Source organism: Vidua chalybeata, chromosome 8 (genome assembly GCF_026979565.1).
Source record: "Vidua chalybeata isolate OUT-0048 chromosome 8, bVidCha1 merged haplotype, whole genome shotgun sequence".
In the NCBI taxonomy this organism is placed as follows: Eukaryota; Metazoa; Chordata; class Aves; order Passeriformes; family Viduidae; genus Vidua; species Vidua chalybeata.
Window position 1 is genome coordinate 25,233,537 of NC_071537.1, and position 17,060 is coordinate 25,250,596.

A 17,060-nucleotide genomic window follows, 5' to 3' on the forward strand; every position below is an offset into this window, starting at 1 on the left:
AGCCTCCCATAATTAACCAGGTAGACCAAGTTTGTTAGCTGTGAGCTGTAACAGTTTTTAAGAATGAAAATGTGTGACTGATAAAACATTATGAACAAACTAGGACCATTTTCTAATAGCCTGTTTCAGCTGTTAGTCACCAGCTGTTGCAAGGCAATTCTGAGTGCTACAGTTTAATTATTTTTTTCCTTTTCACCCCACCAGCCAGTTTTGATATAAACAACTCTGTCTTGCTGTTGCCAAATTTACAGCTCTGACAGAAGCTGTTATGGAGCATGCTATGAAAGAAGATGGAGTCTTGTGGAACACTGCAGTACTATTAATCAATGTCTTCAGCTGATGGAGTTTCTCCAAGGGCACATTTGCTTCTAATGCTGTAGATTTTATTTTTGTTAAGTAAGCAGTTGAATAAGAAGTGAGGGATTTCCCCAAGGTGTTATCTTAGGTGTATATACTTTGCACTTTACTCCTAGAGTAGGTACCTGGTAATTCACATTTTATTGAAAGAATTGGGCAGCTTATTGCAAGTCTCTCTGATATTTTTTTTTTACTCTAAACATGGTTAGCCTGCAAATATACTTTATAAAGAAAAAAAAATAGTGAACACATGATGATGGGATATTATGTTGATTTGTTATTTATTTGTTTCAAAAGTGAAAATATCCCCTTATTAAAATCTTCTGTGTATTGTTGATGGTTGTATGATGAACGCTCAGACTACTGCAAGGCTGCTTGTGTGTCCCTACAAATCATCCTCATGAAGAGTTTGTTTGTCCCTTCTGTCATCTTTGTGCATTTTCCATCTTGTTCTTGCATATCACATGAGAATCCTGTTATGTGTATTTAATGGAATTTTAATGGTAGCTGGTGTTGTAACTTTTTAAAACCTAATCTAGGAAGTATAAGGAAGGTTTTCACTGTATTAGCATTGCATTCACATAGATATAGCAATCTAAGCACACAGGCTTCATAGCAAAGATTATTGTCAAGATAAGTGGTTTCTGGATAGTTAACAAAAAAGAAAATATTGCTTCTGTGTTAGGCAAATTGCAAATATAGAGAATAGTTAACTGCTTTTGGTATAAGAATTTTTATTGGGGTGAAAAGGGAGTGTTTAGACTATACTTATATATATATGAAACCGTTTGGAGGAACACTACTAAGACCCTTGAGCACTAGAAGGGTTGTAACTAAAAAGAGGAAAAATATGCTTCCCTCGAAAACAAAAAAAAATTGTTTCCCTCTTTAAAATGTCATCCATAAGGTGCTTTGTCCTTAGAATGTTTTTCCCTTTCTCCCACTTAAACACTAGGATTGGAAAAGTTTTCTTAATTTATTTTTTAGGCCATGATATTGGAGTGCCTTTCGGATCGATACATTTCAAGTTAATCTAAAACATTCTTTTACCTTGAAACTAAATGAACATTCAGTGATAGAATTGAGGTTTTGGCACCATCTTGTGGAATTCTGTTTGGCAAATAGACGTAGGAGGATGTAGTCTGAGAAACTGACTTATTAAAAGAATTGCTAACTGTAACTTTAATACTTCCTCTGCTGGGGTGAAGAAAACTGGTATTGTCAATGACCATTTTACAGCAAGACTTTTTTTTGTTGGTGTCACTGTTGGCAAGTTCAAGGGTTTGCAGCCAGTTCATTTGGAATCATGTGGAAATCACCCAGGAGGAGTGCTGAGTGAATAACATGCTTACAGTGGTCATATTCCGTTCTGGCTTTTTCTTTCAGGGTGTATTGTCTGATCTGACAAAGGTGACTGGTCTTCACGGTCTGGACCCAGTGGTGCTTGTCTTAGTGGTGGGAATAGTGATGTTTACTTTGGGATTTGCTGGTTGTGTGGGAGCACTGAGAGAAAACATCTGCCTGCTGAAGTTTGTAAGTAACATCATTATGTGAGGGGATTATTATGTGTGTGAATGCTGCAAATGATGAACTGGGAGCAAGCCCACATAATTAATGATAAAATTTGGTTTGTGGCAAAGTATATGGCAAACTTGCTGCCTTGACAAACCTCTGAGTAATGGTATTGAAAGCAGGGTGGTTCCAGCTTATCTGTTTTCCTCTTTGTGGAACATGCTCTTCCTTGCCTTTTAAAATTTGTTCTGCTCTGTGATGATGTTACAGTAGGTATATCAGAATCTAACATTGTGATGTTATGGAACATACTTAGTCAGTTAGGAATCACTGAGAGAATATAATAGAGTAGAACAAAATCCCTTAAAAACTTTAAAGTTTCTTGTACATGTTGTACTTTGTACATCTTGTACTTTGGGACTTCAGTGACTGATGTAAAATTTCTTAAATGGTTCTTTTTATACAGACACTTCTTCTTTGCTTTAGATCTGAAAACAGTTAATCTGGATAAAAAAGTCTAAAAAAATAATTATAAAATTAGAAACAATCCAAGAGGTAATAAAGACTTCTTTAGCCCTGTGTTTCACAGATTCTCATTTATTGTTTTTACTGCTGTAAATAATGACTTTGTCAGATGCTCTTTTTACTGTCAAGTTCAGGTGACAAAAACAAAAGGGTAACTCTGCCTCTTGGGGCTTCTTTACCTTATATTGTCACTGTGCTCAGTATCTGTACTGAATCAAAATTTGAACCCAATTCTGTGTCTGTTTCTGGTAGTACAGGGATGCATTCAAAATGAATTCATATTTTCTAATTTAGGACTTTTGCTTTTTACAGTTCTGTGGAACAATTGTGTTTATATTCCTGTTGGAGCTGGCTGTAGCAGTTATGGCTTTCCTGTTCCAGGACTGGGTGAGGGACAGGGTAAAAGAATTCTTTGAGAATAACATTAAATCCTACAGAGATGACATTGACCTCCAGAACATCATTGATTCACTACAGAGAATTGTAAGTTCATATCCTGTCACTTCTTTGATACCTTCTAGGAGAATATAGATGTTAAAGTTTTCATTTTTTTATAGAATTATAATAATTTGTAGGTGATAGTACTGTGTTACAGATGTGCTGGTTTTCTTCCTTCTGTATTGAAAGCAGTAGGGATAGAAGATACCCTGATACTCAGGCTTATTGTGATTTCTGTTGTGGAAGCTCTCTCAGGCACGCATCTGCCTTTGACCTTTCTCATTTACTCCCCTTTCCCTTGCTCCCTAAGAAAAAGCTTTCTCTTAAAAAAATTTGCAATGGAACAGATTGTATGACAATTACATCCAAAATGATAATTTTTATGATTTTGCTTGACATGCTGACACCTGTTTCCAGTATTCCAGATGTATTGCTTTGATTTCATGTCTATTAGGTTTTTTTACTCTGCTGTTGTCATTGATTCTGCACAGATTTAGGGATGGTGAAGATTTGTAAGCAAACACTTACTGTTTGGAGGTATTTTAGAGAAAATTTATCCACTGAACAAACTTCTGGAATGTGTTTATCTGCTGCAGAACCATTGCTGTGGTGCCCAAGGTCCAGAAGACTGGGACTTCAACATATACTTTGACTGCAAGAGTGAAAGCAAAAGTCGTGAGAAGTGCGGAGTTCCTTTTTCCTGTTGTATACCTGATCCTGCTGTAAGTTGCTTCCTGGCTTTGTTTTTGCCCTGAGATTGTAAAGTTATGACAGGAAGTTCTTCCTGAATAAGGTGTTGAAGGGCTCTGAGGTGTCCTAAGCGACCAAAAATTACTCTTGTGCAGACAAACTTTTTTGTGTTTCTGTTGCATTCTTTTTAGAGTCCAAATGTGGCAGCCTGTTAACTGAAAATGTATTGTCACCAGGAATTCAAACCATTTTAGTATGGTTTGGATCTGAAGCACTTGTGGCTGGCTTTTTTTTTTATTCCCAGTGTGTTGTTCCCTTGGATCTCTGGCCTTTCCTGGCTTTTAGGGAGCTGAGAGCTCTAAGAGTATGCTTGCCCCAGTTGAAATTAATGTTTCACCACCCCTCTGCCAGTTAGGCAGGAGTAACTCCATTTGCTGCTTGTTTATCAGTAATTAGTGAAGTATTCATGTATGAAGCTAAAAGCTTCGGAGTCAATCCTTGGTTTTGGCAGGGTTTAGGTGCTTATTGGTTAACTTGTTTTACTAAACTTTGTGAAACATTTGAGCCTTACAGCAGATGCCAAAATGTGGAGGTAGGGGCTAACTTATGGTGCTTTATGGTACTGCTGGGAATACTTACAGCTTAAAATCCATCCAGTAATCCTTGTGCTGAGGGAGCCATTGGTAAGTTATATTTAATACCTGGTAGGCTTCTGGTTGTATTGGAAATCAGCCAAGAAAGGCCTTTGTTAGGGACATATTCCATATTCAGATTCCCCAGTAATTATTTTCTAGCTTAGTTTGGAGCAGTACTGTTCAAATGCACATTTTTCTGTTGCTGGTGCTATATTTAAGGAGGCAAAAGGATGCTTAAATCTCATGTGAGATTCTATTATTAATATTTCAATAAAACTAAGTATAAATTTTGTAAATGCAGGTGTCTCACCCGTGTGCTGGCAGTCCAGTTTTCATGTTAAAAAGTTGCTAGTTCAATGCCAAGTGATAGAAGCAGCTGAAATTTCTGGTGCAGGATATCATAATCTATAGTACACACTTTTGCTTTGTTATTAATTTTCTTGTGTTCTGATAGAGCTTTGCTTTTTTTTACTAAAAATACTTTAAAAAATGGTTGGCTCTGACAATTGACCTGTTTATGGCTATAAAAGATAGAAAAACTTGCTGTGAACAGAAGTGAGTACAAGTCAGTTGATTTGTTTATTTAAAATCTCTTTTGCTTTGCAGCAAAAAGTTGTGAATACGCAGTGTGGCTATGATATCAGAAAGAAGGTAAGGTGCTGTCTGTCATGTTCTGTGCCTCCACAGACAAAACTAAAAGTGGTGGGATTGCTGATAGATGTGTCAGCTCAAAATTCTAGCAATTAATAACTGTGCTACATCATAATACAGGTGTAGAGCAAAGTAGACATTGTCCTTTGTTTAAAGTAACATTCTACTGTGGGAGGGCAGAGAAAACAAGTGGGAACAGGTAAGGGGAAAGGTGGGTTTCAAAAAGAGGTGGGACTTGGATTTCAAGTGTGCCTTTCAGTTACCAGTTGTAATAGTCTAAATCTGCTGATCTATTGTTTGCTGATTTGACAGTCTATTTGCTAATTCTATAGTGTTTCTAATAAACAGGATTTTCAGAAAGATACAGATATCAGTGTCTGACATTCCTTGATTCAGATGTGTATTTTTGAAGTGTGGTTAAAAACTTTAACTGCAAAAGTGACAAAACTTTTTGACAAAGCTTAGCTGGATCATGTGATAGATCTTACAGCAAACTTGAGCAGAAAAGTAATATTCTTATTCTTCCTTTCTACATTCAGAGCAAAAGTCAATGGGATGATCAGATTTTTGTCAAAGGATGTATTCATGCGCTTGAAGCTTGGTTACCCCGAAATATCTACATTGTTGCAGGTGTCTTCATAGCTATCTCACTGCTCCAGGTTAGTTATGTTATGATTCTTGGAAAAAGTCATGTTTGCAAATAAAGACCTGCTGGGTTACCTCAGCCAGCTGTAGGTAACCTACAGTGGCTAAGCTAAAGTGATTGTAGCATGCTGCTCAAAATGGTTGGGAATGTAAGAGCAGGGAAGTAGGTGAACAGGTTGCAAATGTGATGTTAGCGGAACCAGATGGAAGATAGTGACTTCTATTACCTCATCAGTGCTTGGTACATCAGGAGAGAGCTGAAATTCTCAGTAAAGCATGCTAGATTGCTGCTTTCAAGGTGGATCCCGCTTTCATTGTGGCAGTTGTTTGCACTGCATTAATTTCTGTGCTAGGAAATTCCTTCACTTCAATGGGAAACAATAATCTTTAAGTTCTGCTACAGAAAGTATTTTCCATGTAATTGACAATACTTGAATATAGAGTGCTGGCAAAAGACCTTCCTGGAACCCTGGTAATACTGCCCTCTGTAGCTTAGGGTTTGATCTGGTTTTTTCACCGTCTGGTGATAATGCTTTTACTAAGAAGGAATTAAGAAGGGATTAAGAAATGCTATGCTAAGAACAGCACCTCTTGCTAGGAAGATGGTCAAGACACAAAGTTTAATCTTTTGGCGGTGTGTTGATTGACAATAGCTTGACTATGTTGTTCTCTATTTGTGTCCCAAGGCTTCCTGAAACCACTTTCACTTATTTGTATTTTCCAATTGGGTCATTCTTGTGCATTAAGCTATTTCATTGTGGGACTGAGAATTAGACATAACCTGACTGCATTTAAATGAAATCTTTTAGCTTTCCAAAACTTCACCCCAGTTTTATATTATTGCTAAGAATGTTTTAGAAAATTTGCTGAGTTAAAAGTTTATCCTCAGTTCGTAAAGGAAGGTTTCCCTGAGAACTGACATGAATGTTAAAATTTCCAAATTTAAAATGTCTCTGAATAATCTGGGACTACTTTAACTGTTGTCTGTGACAAGAATTTCATTTTAGCACATTCTGTCTGTATTTAAAAAAGTTGATCTGAAAACTGACTGGGTTGTTATTTAAAGTTGTGCAATGAATGCAAATGTCTGCTTTGTAGCTTTAGCAGTAGGTAAGCATGGGTGTTTATGACACTCAAATTTGGTTAAGTGGATTTGTTCTAGCTCTAAGCATCTGAAAGCATATTATTTTGAAGGCTGCTGAAGTTTTACATGAAGCATTTTTTTCATGAGTTTTATTACCTGCAGGATTTTGTTGCCTTTATTACTTTTAGTAATAGCTATACTTTGATGGATAATCTTGGCTATGAAATGATATCTGAACCTGCCAACAAACATCTTGCAGACCGGTACGTTACAAGTGTTTTATCTCACAAAATGGTATATTTTTTATCTTTTTAGATTTTTGGGATTTTCCTAGCCAGAACACTGATTTCTGATATTGAAGCTGTAAAGGCAAGTAATGCCTTCTGAATATGAAAGCAGACCCATGTTGCAAGAGAGTGTATGTTAAGATTACTGATTGGACACCAAGGCAGAAGAAATGCACGGACCATGAAATACTCCCATTGTTAAAAGCCTTATGTGGATTTTTTTCCCTGCTCATGGTTTTTGTTAGAAGCTGTTACAAAAAAAAAAATCACCAAACACATGCTGTCTACCTTTTTTCTGGCAAGATAACTCGGTGCACTGGTGTTGATCTCTGAGGAAGAAATGGAATTTCCCAAGACATTGGCAGAACAGATTTTAAAGTCTGTAGCGGGGAGCCATGAAACTGCTGAACCCTTTCCTTGAAGGATTGCTAAGAAGATTGTTCTGTCTTCACTCCTGTCTCCTGTCTTAAATTGTAATCTTTTCAAATGTCTCATGCTGATTTCTTCAGAATCTTGCAATCATATTAATCTCTCCAGTAGACTTATCCAGTCATTTTTGGCAACATATCCAGCAACCATAATTGGAAACTGGGGGGGAAAAAAATCACAAAATGTCTAGATCTTGAGTTGATTTTAGGTTGTGCAAACCCCACACTATTTTGAAAAATGCAAGCCAGTTCCCAGCATGGGAAAAATCTGATTATCTGTAGCATTAAGTCTTACAAATTTCTGTTTCAGGCAAGAGGGTGTAAAGCCCTGATGCTGTTCCCTGGGAAAATGTAAATATTCTTTATTTATAGAAGAAAAACCTCTTTAAAAATGCTTATCCTTCCAATGATCAGTAATATCTTTAAAAAGTGCTGTCTGCATACACTCGAGAATGCAGCTTGTTTCAGTAGGTAGCAAGCATGCTGTGCTAGCTGTTGATGGCTTTTGTTATTCCTCTAGTTTCTCTCAGAACTGCTATGTTGATCTTCACAAGTCTTAACTGCCACTGCCAGGACTGATGAAAGACTTACAAATTCAGTGTTAATCCTTACTGAAATACGTTTTTAAATAAGGAAGTACATATTTAGCAAAATATTAAAGTTGTTGAATTTTAAAGTCTTGTGTAAAGCTGTCAAGCCATCAGTTTTGCCTGGTTCATGGTTCCAGTGTGAATCAAAATACAGTGAAGCAGAATGATTTCTTCAGTCATCTTCTACATGAAGCTGAACTAGTCCTTCTTATTTTTATTTTAATCAAGAGAAAAAGTGAACTCTTCTTCCAGCCCTCCCTTTGTGGGGGCTTAGTAGATGGATCTGTAGCTCAGTAGGAGGTGCAGTCTCTTCTGTAAGACTTTGGTGTTGTATCCTTAGCTGTAAGGTAACAGAATCTGACTGAAAAGTTTTTGGAAGTAGCTCTGGCTGTCGGTTTTACTGTGAGCCATATAACTAACATCATTTGCTGCTTCCAGTGACACCAGGTTTTTCAGGGAGAGCAGGTTCATTTACAGTGCCTAACATAGTGTACATTTTAGAAAAGTATCTATTTTTATAATGATATTTTACTATATGTAGTGTGCCTGAAGGGTTTAATACTTGTATTTCTAAAGTATATGGCTTTCTTTGGAAGCCAAACTTTTAAATATATTATGTCCTTTTTTTCTATTATGCATGTATTAACAAACATTTCACTGGGAAAAGTTGATCAACAGTAAGAATCTTTGTGTCTGGTGGATTGTCCAGACATCCTTCTAGCTTGTAATCTGTGAAGCACTTCAGACAGTGCTCATGTGTACTTCAGCTTTCATAGTTTCTTTTTCTGGCCAGTGATTGAGACACAACAGGAAAAGGAAGCTTGTCTAAGGATGGCTGATTTCCTTACAGTAGCAGAGAATAGTCTGCTATTAACTCATCTGAAAACCTGAAAGTAAAATGGCTAGAAGTACACTGTGACTTTTAAAATTTGGTATACAACAAGAAAACAATAGCAGTAGATCACTGAGGGGAGAGCAAGAGGCATTTCTTCTGTAAAGCCATGAATTTGATGTCTGTATTACCTATTTGTTGAATCTGATCCAGGAGCAGCCAGAAATGTGTGATTATACTACGACTTGGCAAGCAGCAGAGCAGTGGCCATCAAACTTTGCTTTAAATTCTGGTGCTTGAAACTTTGCAACAACTCATCGGCCGACTTACTTGGTTACGGTTATGTGTGATAATCTGATATATGTAAAATAGGAGAAGGATGATTCCTATTTGGAACTTTTTAGTCATAAAACATTGCATTGAAAACACCAGCTAGGGAGTACGTTTCCCTTTGCCAGTTTTTGACACAGCCAGCTCCTAATGCTAGGAAGGAATTCCAGTGATTTGGTGGAAATCATTCTGGTGTCAAAGATGGCTGTGGAGTTCATGCACTGGAATTAGCTGCTGACAAGAGCCAGCATTACAGATTAGGATTCCAGGGTCTGCAAATCTTGCCAAGTTACCTGAAGACTAATTAATACTTGGGTTTTTTTTGAAGTACTGTTTGTATGCAAACCAGAATTTAACTGAAACACAGTCTTTCCACAGTTTGTTCTTAATGGCTTTGGCCATATTAACACCAGCCTTTGTATCAGTGTTTGTTATTTGGAACTGAATTTGAGAGAAGTTCATCTTGAGGACTTTTAAATTCATGGAGTGAGTTGTCTTTTTTGCCACTGTGGATAAACTTCTCTGTGCTTATTCAGTATAATTTCTAAAATCCTGGGACTCTAGGTTGTTTTGCCCCTGTATGTTCTGAGGTATGCCCATACGTGGCTAGTGTAATTTCAGACTTCTAATGGGAAGACTTTCTACTTAGTTTTATTTAGCACCTTCTCTGTGGACCTGCAGTGACATCATGGCTAAAGATTTAGGTTATGGTCTAAAGTCAGCAAAAGCAGCTGGGTGTGAGCCTGCCTGTGAAGCCTCAAAGGAAAAGTAATTCAGTGATCTCACAGAGGGGTTTGACACATTGTTGATGCTGAGATTTCAGCGGTTGCATTTGGAACAAGTTCACAAACACTACCAAGGTTTTTCATGAAGATGTCAAAAGAGGTCGGACTTGAAGAACTGGACTGAGAGAAGCAAACTTCAATGTGATCACTTTTATTTCTCAGAAATGAGCACAACTTATTTCCGTTAAGCAATGTATGTCTGTGTCAGTCTGACAGTGCAACTGCCTCTGTTTTTATTGCTATAACTGATTTGGACACAGTTTCCCTGTGCATGAAGAGCAGGATGAATATAAGCACTGAAGAGTGCAGTGACCAAAGGACCTTGGGTTGCCTTGTGAAAACCTGAATGTTTCTTCCCAAGAAATCTTTAGCTTTGGTGAGCTCATGCAGTGCCATGTGGACAGACTTGTGTTTCCAGTCCATGGAGCTCAATGTGGCCATTGATTTGTGTGTAGAATTGCCTTGGGTTTTGTATCCCCGTTCCATCCTTCCCTCTTTCTTCCCTTTACTACCTGTGCATTGTCATGCAGCTTGAATATTGTTCAGCCACTGGAAGGGGAGCTCCTCTCCTCTTCTGAGCTGGCTTTTCTGAGTGACTTTCAATATATTTTTTTTTTCAAGCCTTAAATTTGATTAAATAAAATTCAGTATTTTCTACTGCTGGAGTTTGATTCCTGAGATATGTTGCTTCCAGTCACTAATATTTCACTCTCAAAGGTTTAGACTGGCTACTGAGATTGAGGGTGCTTGTTTTTGTATTTTGCTGAAACTAATTCTTGATATTTTTTCTTTTCAGTTTGGGTTGTTGAATAATAGATAAGACTGATGCTTTTCTCTGCATTTTTAATGGAAAGCCATGAGCAAGACAAGAGCTGCAGAATGGTGTAAAGTAACTATTAAATCTCTGGACATCAAAAAAGTTAAAAGTGCTGTTTTTCTTTTCTCCTGCAATGTTGTCAAAACTTGTTTGTGTGTTGCTCAACAAGTGTCACTTCTCTGGGGTAGTTTTATGAAATTCCCTTTCTCAAGGCTACTCCTGAGAGTGATATTTGGTGATGAGTGTCAGGGGCTAAGTAGTGTTACTGGGTTTTGCAAGTGGGAAGGCTTTTGCAGGAACAAAGTTGTCATGTTTGTTTGCAGACATAAGCCAGTTGTTCTCAATTTGAGAACATGAAGCCTTGTTGACTTCTAAATACAGTCTGCTTTATAATAGGTTTCTGAAGATCACTGCTTGTTTATTTTTTTCTCAATAGCTTTTCTGCTGGCTAAAAAAAAAAATAATTGCTCCCAAGCTTTTCAGTCTCTACCACTTAGTTGTTTTGAATTTGATCTAGGTCTGAACAACATGACTCTGCAACATAGCTTCAACTGCTTCAAAAATTTCCCATAGAACAAGTTGTGGAATAGAATCTGTTACCTTCTCATCTGTTACCGTCTCATCCTTTAAATACAAAGGATTCCACAAAAATGTTCAGAGACATCTGTTTTACTACATTTTTTTCCCATTATCTGAAGTTAAACCCACATTCTCTTATGGGTGATGATGGAGTGCTGGCTGCCTCCACATCCTCACCCCTACCCACTTGTAATTTCTGACTGGCTTTATTTTTCTGTGTCTTGTCCAAGCACTGCATTCACTGACTGTAGTTTATTGTAAATTTTGCTTCTGCAGAGTCTCATTCCAGTAGGTGCAACTCTGAAATCAGGACAAGACTGTAGCCTCAAGTGTTTAGGAATATGACTTGTGACAGGAGCAGGTACAGTTTCAGAGATGGGCTTTAAAATTGGAGATTAAAGGGGGAGTTAGCTTAAAGATAGTTTTGGTTTTGACATGTTCACCTAACAGTGTCATTCACAATGTGCCAGTTAGCCTTTTGCATTGTTTAAGCTACCGCTTTAATCTAACTTGTGTTTCAGGTTGCACGATAAAAGCTTAAGACTTCTATATAATTATTTAGAAGTCCAGTTGATACAAGGAAAATTGCAAGTGTGTATCCTAATCTCACAAAACCAAGCCCCTGAAAAATGTATAATGAGTGGTAATTGCCTGTTGTTTCTCCTGTGAGGTTTCTTAACACCATTTGCTTGACAGGACTTTTTCCTGCTGTGTGTTAGTGGCTCAGTGAGGAGCAGCAGTGGTGCAAGTATCAGGCCAAAGAGATGTGCTAATGAGGAGTTTTTTATACACAGCTTTTGAAGCAGGAGCTGCACCTGGGCCTCAGCAGTTGTGCAGCAGCATGACAAATGCAAGGGTTGCAAAGCTGGTGGTGTCTGCCTCAGCAGCAGTGCTGGCTTGCTGTGGGGGAGAAGGGAGGTTAGTGGGGTGTCTCTCCTCTCAAAACCTGTAATGTTGTGATGGCTTCCTTGACCACGTCTGCATTGCTGTGGCTGCAGAGTTGCTCGAGGGTGTCTTTGATCTTGTCCTCTTCTATTTCTTGTCTCAGGTCACCTGAATGGGAGATGAAATGATGACTTTTAGTTACCTGCCATGGCATACTGGTTCCCAACAATTGTGAGATAAAAGTTTGGAGTACTTGCTGTTCATAATAAGCTGCTTCAATTAAAACATTTTTTTTTTCAATATATACCCTTTCAGCCATTGGAAGTATTGGAAATATTAAGGTTTTTTCCTCCTGTTTGACTTCCAAGAGCTGATTGACTAGAAAATCAAATTTTGAAATTCTAATACTGGACAATTTCTGGCACTTGTATGCTTTTTGCTACCATTCCATATTAGTAAGACTCAACTCTTAGCCTTACAGTTAGTCTATAAAATGCTATGTATAGACATCTCTGGAAAAAAGTCTTATAGATTGTATCTGTTATGTCAATACTTCATAGTAGCACTGAAAGCTGCAAGTTCTTTATCCCTATTCCAATATCTGTGTGGCTACAGGGATAAAATAGAGTATACTGCAGAATCCAGCTTGTCTGTCAATACAGGGTGGCTCAAGGATTTGAAAGGCAGCTCACCTTGTGATCCATCCTTGCCCAAGTACAATTGTTATTTTCAATTTATGTAATTTTTGTGTTAAGATGTGAGAAACTGCCATAAGATTTTTGGACTCCTGGATTCAAGGTGCTCGTTTCATTTAGTGCTACACATCCAGGATAGTCCCAGCCTGCTGGAAGCATTTGAAGTCTTCCCTGACCATGGAATGAAAGTGAAATTATGCCTTTCACATGCTTTACTGGAAGTCACTGTGGGAAGGCAGCATTGCTAAAATGGCTGCTTTATCTCAGCTTCTGGTTTGCTCACAGCACAGGCAGAACAAATGTATGCCTGCCTGTGAGCATGGTACAGACTCACTCTTTCTTTGGACACAAAAATACTCTGGGACTCCCAGGCACTTGTGCACGGTGAAGTTGGACAAAGATGCTTTTACTCCAATACTAATTTTGCTATTTTGGGACTTGGTTATGCCACTGACTCACTGGAATGAAGCCTTCCTCTCTTATTTTATTCAAGTAATGGCTTAATCAGCTTTTCCTAGAGAAGGAAACTACTTGACTGATTTTTGGTGATCACTATGGAATGAACCTCTAGTATCCTTTACTCATTCACTGGAGCATTGCAGGCAGCATATTTTGGTAACAGAAACCACTTGTCTTCTTCACAAATATTCATCCTTCTGTCACAAGACAACTTAAAATGAAATTACCTGAATTAAGAAGTCTGCACAAAAGGCCCATTGAATTGTATTTCACCTCAGGACTTGTGTTATCATCTCGTAGAAGTTTGTGTAAGCTTTGAATTAGCTGTGATTCTTTAAAAGATTCTTCAAGAGTTTCTGAAAAATAAACAAAGATATGGTGACCCTTATCTGGAAAGAAATTATAAAGTGAATATGCTTCCTTTTTTAAAGAAAGTTCTGGACTGGCTTCATTTAAAACTGGCTATACAGGAAGGTCTTGAGCATCTGTCTTCTGCACGGAAGAATTTCTGTGCTCTTTTCTGTACAGAATTTCTTTGTTGGCCTTATTCTTGAAGATGGGACCAGTCTACTATTGACTGTATATAGTTAACCTTGATAGTAAATTAAAACCTGCCATGTTCAGTGCTAGAAATGTTGATTCCCATTAGTTGCCTAAATGAGTTTGAGAGTTAGTGGTAGACAAGCAGTAGAATGGGCTCTTCAGTCTTACGTGTTGGTAAAGAAAATTACAAATGTCAAGTTTATTTTTCTTTTCAATTTACCTTTTGATGTACATAGATATGTGGCATCTCTTTATTGTAATAAATTCAGACCTATTTTCAAGTTATACAGGAAAATTCTGAAGAAATTTGTATGTAACTCTGAAAATTAGCTCAGGAAAATTAGTTTGAATATTTACCGTTTTCTCACTTGCTTTATTTGCAGCTTCTACAATGCCTTTTTATTTATTCTTCTGGTTTATTCTTTCCTCATGGTCTGAAGATTATTTCTGCTACTTACAGTGTTCATTGACCATCTGAGTATATTATTTGTCCTTCATTTAGCCTTTAGCATCTTTTTTTATCTCCATCACCTCCACTTTCCTTATTTTTTTTTGTGTAAGTTTCTAGCATCATATTATGCTACTTAAATAGTGCCTGTCCACACAGTATGATAATTTGACTCTATCCTAAATAAAAAAGCCTTCAGGCCATTCCTAAAGCATGTTGATTTTATTATCTGAATGGTGGCAACCTTCATTTCATGCTGAAGAGCTAAATCTAGACAAGAAACATGCTTTTCTGTATATGTTATGAATTAACAGCATGACAGTGTTTCTTAATAATTGAGGATCTTGCACAGGTAGGTGCTTTTAGGAAGAAAATACCTAAATCGATGGCAGAAGCTATTGCCAAGGCATTCAGAGCCTCATTCTGCATGGCAGCATGTTCACTTGTTGTCATGGAAACCAGATGCTTCACTCCTTGTGCTGCCTGGATGGCTTTGACCACTTCCTGTGAAAGCAAAAGTAAAACAGATGGAAATCTAATGTAGGAATGCAGTAGAATGAAGTGGGAAATGAGATTGCACCCTTCAGCTCCTGAATAGAGGGAAATGATTTGTTTGCTGCAGTGCAAACTGACAATATTCAAAGTCTAGGGATAACATTGCTTTTGGCACTGATCATACATGTCTGCTTAGGGTTGGTCTAATATACCTGGAATATCAATACTTAGAATTAACTACAGGTGCATATCTATAAGATAAATATATATTTTGTCTTGTTTCTACTTGTCCTTATTCCACTTTCATTTCAAGCCATCAAACTAGCAATGATTAGTTTTGCTTTATCAAAGGCCATGCAGAGAGTTTTTTAGTCACTACCTCATAGTAAAACATGGCTTGGATGCTTGTGTGCAATAGCACAATTTACCAAAAACAGGAACTGGTTTGAAAATGCCAGCACGTAAAGATCATGCCAGATTTGTCCATCATGGGTAGGTGGGCTCTGTGGAGCTTCCAAAGGACTGACATTTAGGACAGCTCTGGGTTACTTTTAACATTTTAATTTGAAATTTAAAACATATTTATGACCATAGAAAAGCTTGACCTGCTTATTACCATTTCTCAAGCTTTCCTCAAGCAGGGTCAGTGTTGACAAGTGACAGGAAGTGACCATGGTGCTCGTTTCAGTGAGGTGTCTGTGCTTATGGGGTGCACAGGTTTCCCCCTTACTGGCATTGAGGCAGACCAGAGAGGTTGTCACTGTGAACCTTCATGGTTTTCATTATAAAGCTGCATGTGCTGTTTAATGCCTAGCTCTGTCCACAAACTTTAAAAATATTTGAGAAGGTGAAGAAGGAATCTCTCAGAGCAGGGGTTCTGGTACCTGGGATCTGTTGTGGTGCAGGATGGATGCCAGCAGCCGGTTTGCCTCTCCGCAGATGCCGCTGTGGTCGCTCACACTGCACCACTGCACGAGCCTGTTGAGCAGCTGGGGGTCTTGGCCCAGGATTTCGGCTGCATCAGCTGAAGAGAAAAGCATCACCAAGAGGCATTCAAAATCAGGTCCCTCAGTCAGTCTGTCACAGGAATGCCAATGTAGAAGTAACTCAGATGGTGGACCTGTGCTCAGCAACCTTCAAGAACTCTAACTGAAGCACTGAGCTTTTAAAAGATCTTGGAAATATTTTCCAAAGGAATCATGCAGGGGAAGGACAAAATAAGCTGTGTCAATAGACCTCTTGTTTTAAGGGGGCTGCTGAAGTAGGGCTTAAAATAAGCAGCTTTCTGTCTTTGAAAAAAATATTCTGTTGTGATACTTCAGGAGGCTCATCCCTTTCCCACTTGGCTTTTGGCACTTGCACTTTGAGCCCTGCACAAATGTAATTGTGGGCTCTTGGGAGCCTGTTTGTGCTGTTTTGGTGATAATTAATTACTGTTGGTAGTATGGGAAGCCAAGTCTTAGTACAGAATGGCAGCATGTCAGTAATTGAATGACCTGAGTCTTAAGAATGTGTGTTGAACCATGTATAAGGCATTATCAGAAATTCCCCTTACTGTGGAAGAGCCTTTTAATTTACATTCCCCTGCATTTCAGGAACCCTATCTCAAGACTTGCTAGAAATATTAGTGTCTGTGGTTGACATTTGAAAAAACCTCACTAGATAACTTGTCCTAGGAAGTGGAACTCTAATTGTGTGAACATCTGTAACAGAAGGGATGGGTTTGATAGAGGCCTCACCCTGCTCCTGTTCCTTTACCTGTCCCTTTCTTTGTGCACTTCTTTTGAGATATGCTGGAAGAATCAGATGGAGCATGCACCAGATGGTCAGTGTCAATAAACCACGATTGCTCTGGACATTTTCCAGAAGCTGTAAGTGAGCCTATGCTCTGTCTGTTTTGGGGGAGGGAGATGATGAAGTACATACACTTGCTTTTTAATTTGTCCAGTATGCTAAGGAACAGTCCACAGGTCAAAATCCCACAAGGAATCTGGGAGCTTATAGCCTAGCTGGCATACTTTGTTTTGAGACGAGTTACTGGGCATTGCAGAGCTACCTGCTTGTTATCTCCTGTAACACAAGACTCTTGTTTCTAGTCAGATGTTCCTCATTAGTCTGCAGAGATCAGTAATCCAGCTTAGTACAGGAAGTTTAGGTAAGAGGCTGGAGGATGGAACTAGTTTAAGAGATTTGTGGCAAAGGCAGATTCTTTACTCAGTTTGACAGGCAGTAGAGCTCTTTAAGATAAACCCCAGTTATTCTTAACAGGAAGACCTTTTAACTTAGAATTTATTCAAATTTGTCATTTTATAAGATGGAATTTTCAGTTGTGCTCAAAGTCCTTTGGCTA

The 17,060-nt window shown here is 38.2% G+C and overlaps 2 protein-coding genes across 3 annotated transcripts in view; one reads left to right on the top strand and one right to left on the bottom strand.

Moving 5' to 3' along the window:
- TSPAN14 (tetraspanin 14) overlaps window positions 1-10,454 on the top strand; it is a 34,922-nt gene extending 24,468 nt beyond the window's left edge. For both annotated transcript variants that reach the window (XM_053948864.1, XM_053948863.1), the window contains exons 4-9: window positions 1,744-1,890; window positions 2,707-2,877; window positions 3,429-3,554; window positions 4,764-4,808; window positions 5,348-5,467; window positions 6,853-10,454. In XM_053948864.1, coding sequence (XP_053804839.1) covers window positions 1,744-1,890; window positions 2,707-2,877; window positions 3,429-3,554; window positions 4,764-4,808; window positions 5,348-5,467; window positions 6,853-6,924 — 681 coding nt within the window. In that variant the 3' untranslated portion in view covers window positions 6,925-10,454. The remainder of the gene's footprint in view (window positions 1-1,743; window positions 1,891-2,706; window positions 2,878-3,428; window positions 3,555-4,763; window positions 4,809-5,347; window positions 5,468-6,852) is intronic.
- Window positions 10,455-12,047: 1,593 nt separating this feature from the next.
- Window positions 12,048-17,060, bottom strand: part of LOC128791311 (rap1 GTPase-GDP dissociation stimulator 1-like) — a 29,907-nt gene continuing 24,894 nt past the window's right edge. The window contains 4 exon segments of the mRNA XM_053948858.1: window positions 12,048-12,238; window positions 13,452-13,580; window positions 14,593-14,719; window positions 15,595-15,734. Coding sequence (XP_053804833.1) covers window positions 12,105-12,238; window positions 13,452-13,580; window positions 14,593-14,719; window positions 15,595-15,734 — 530 coding nt within the window. The 3' untranslated portion in view covers window positions 12,048-12,104.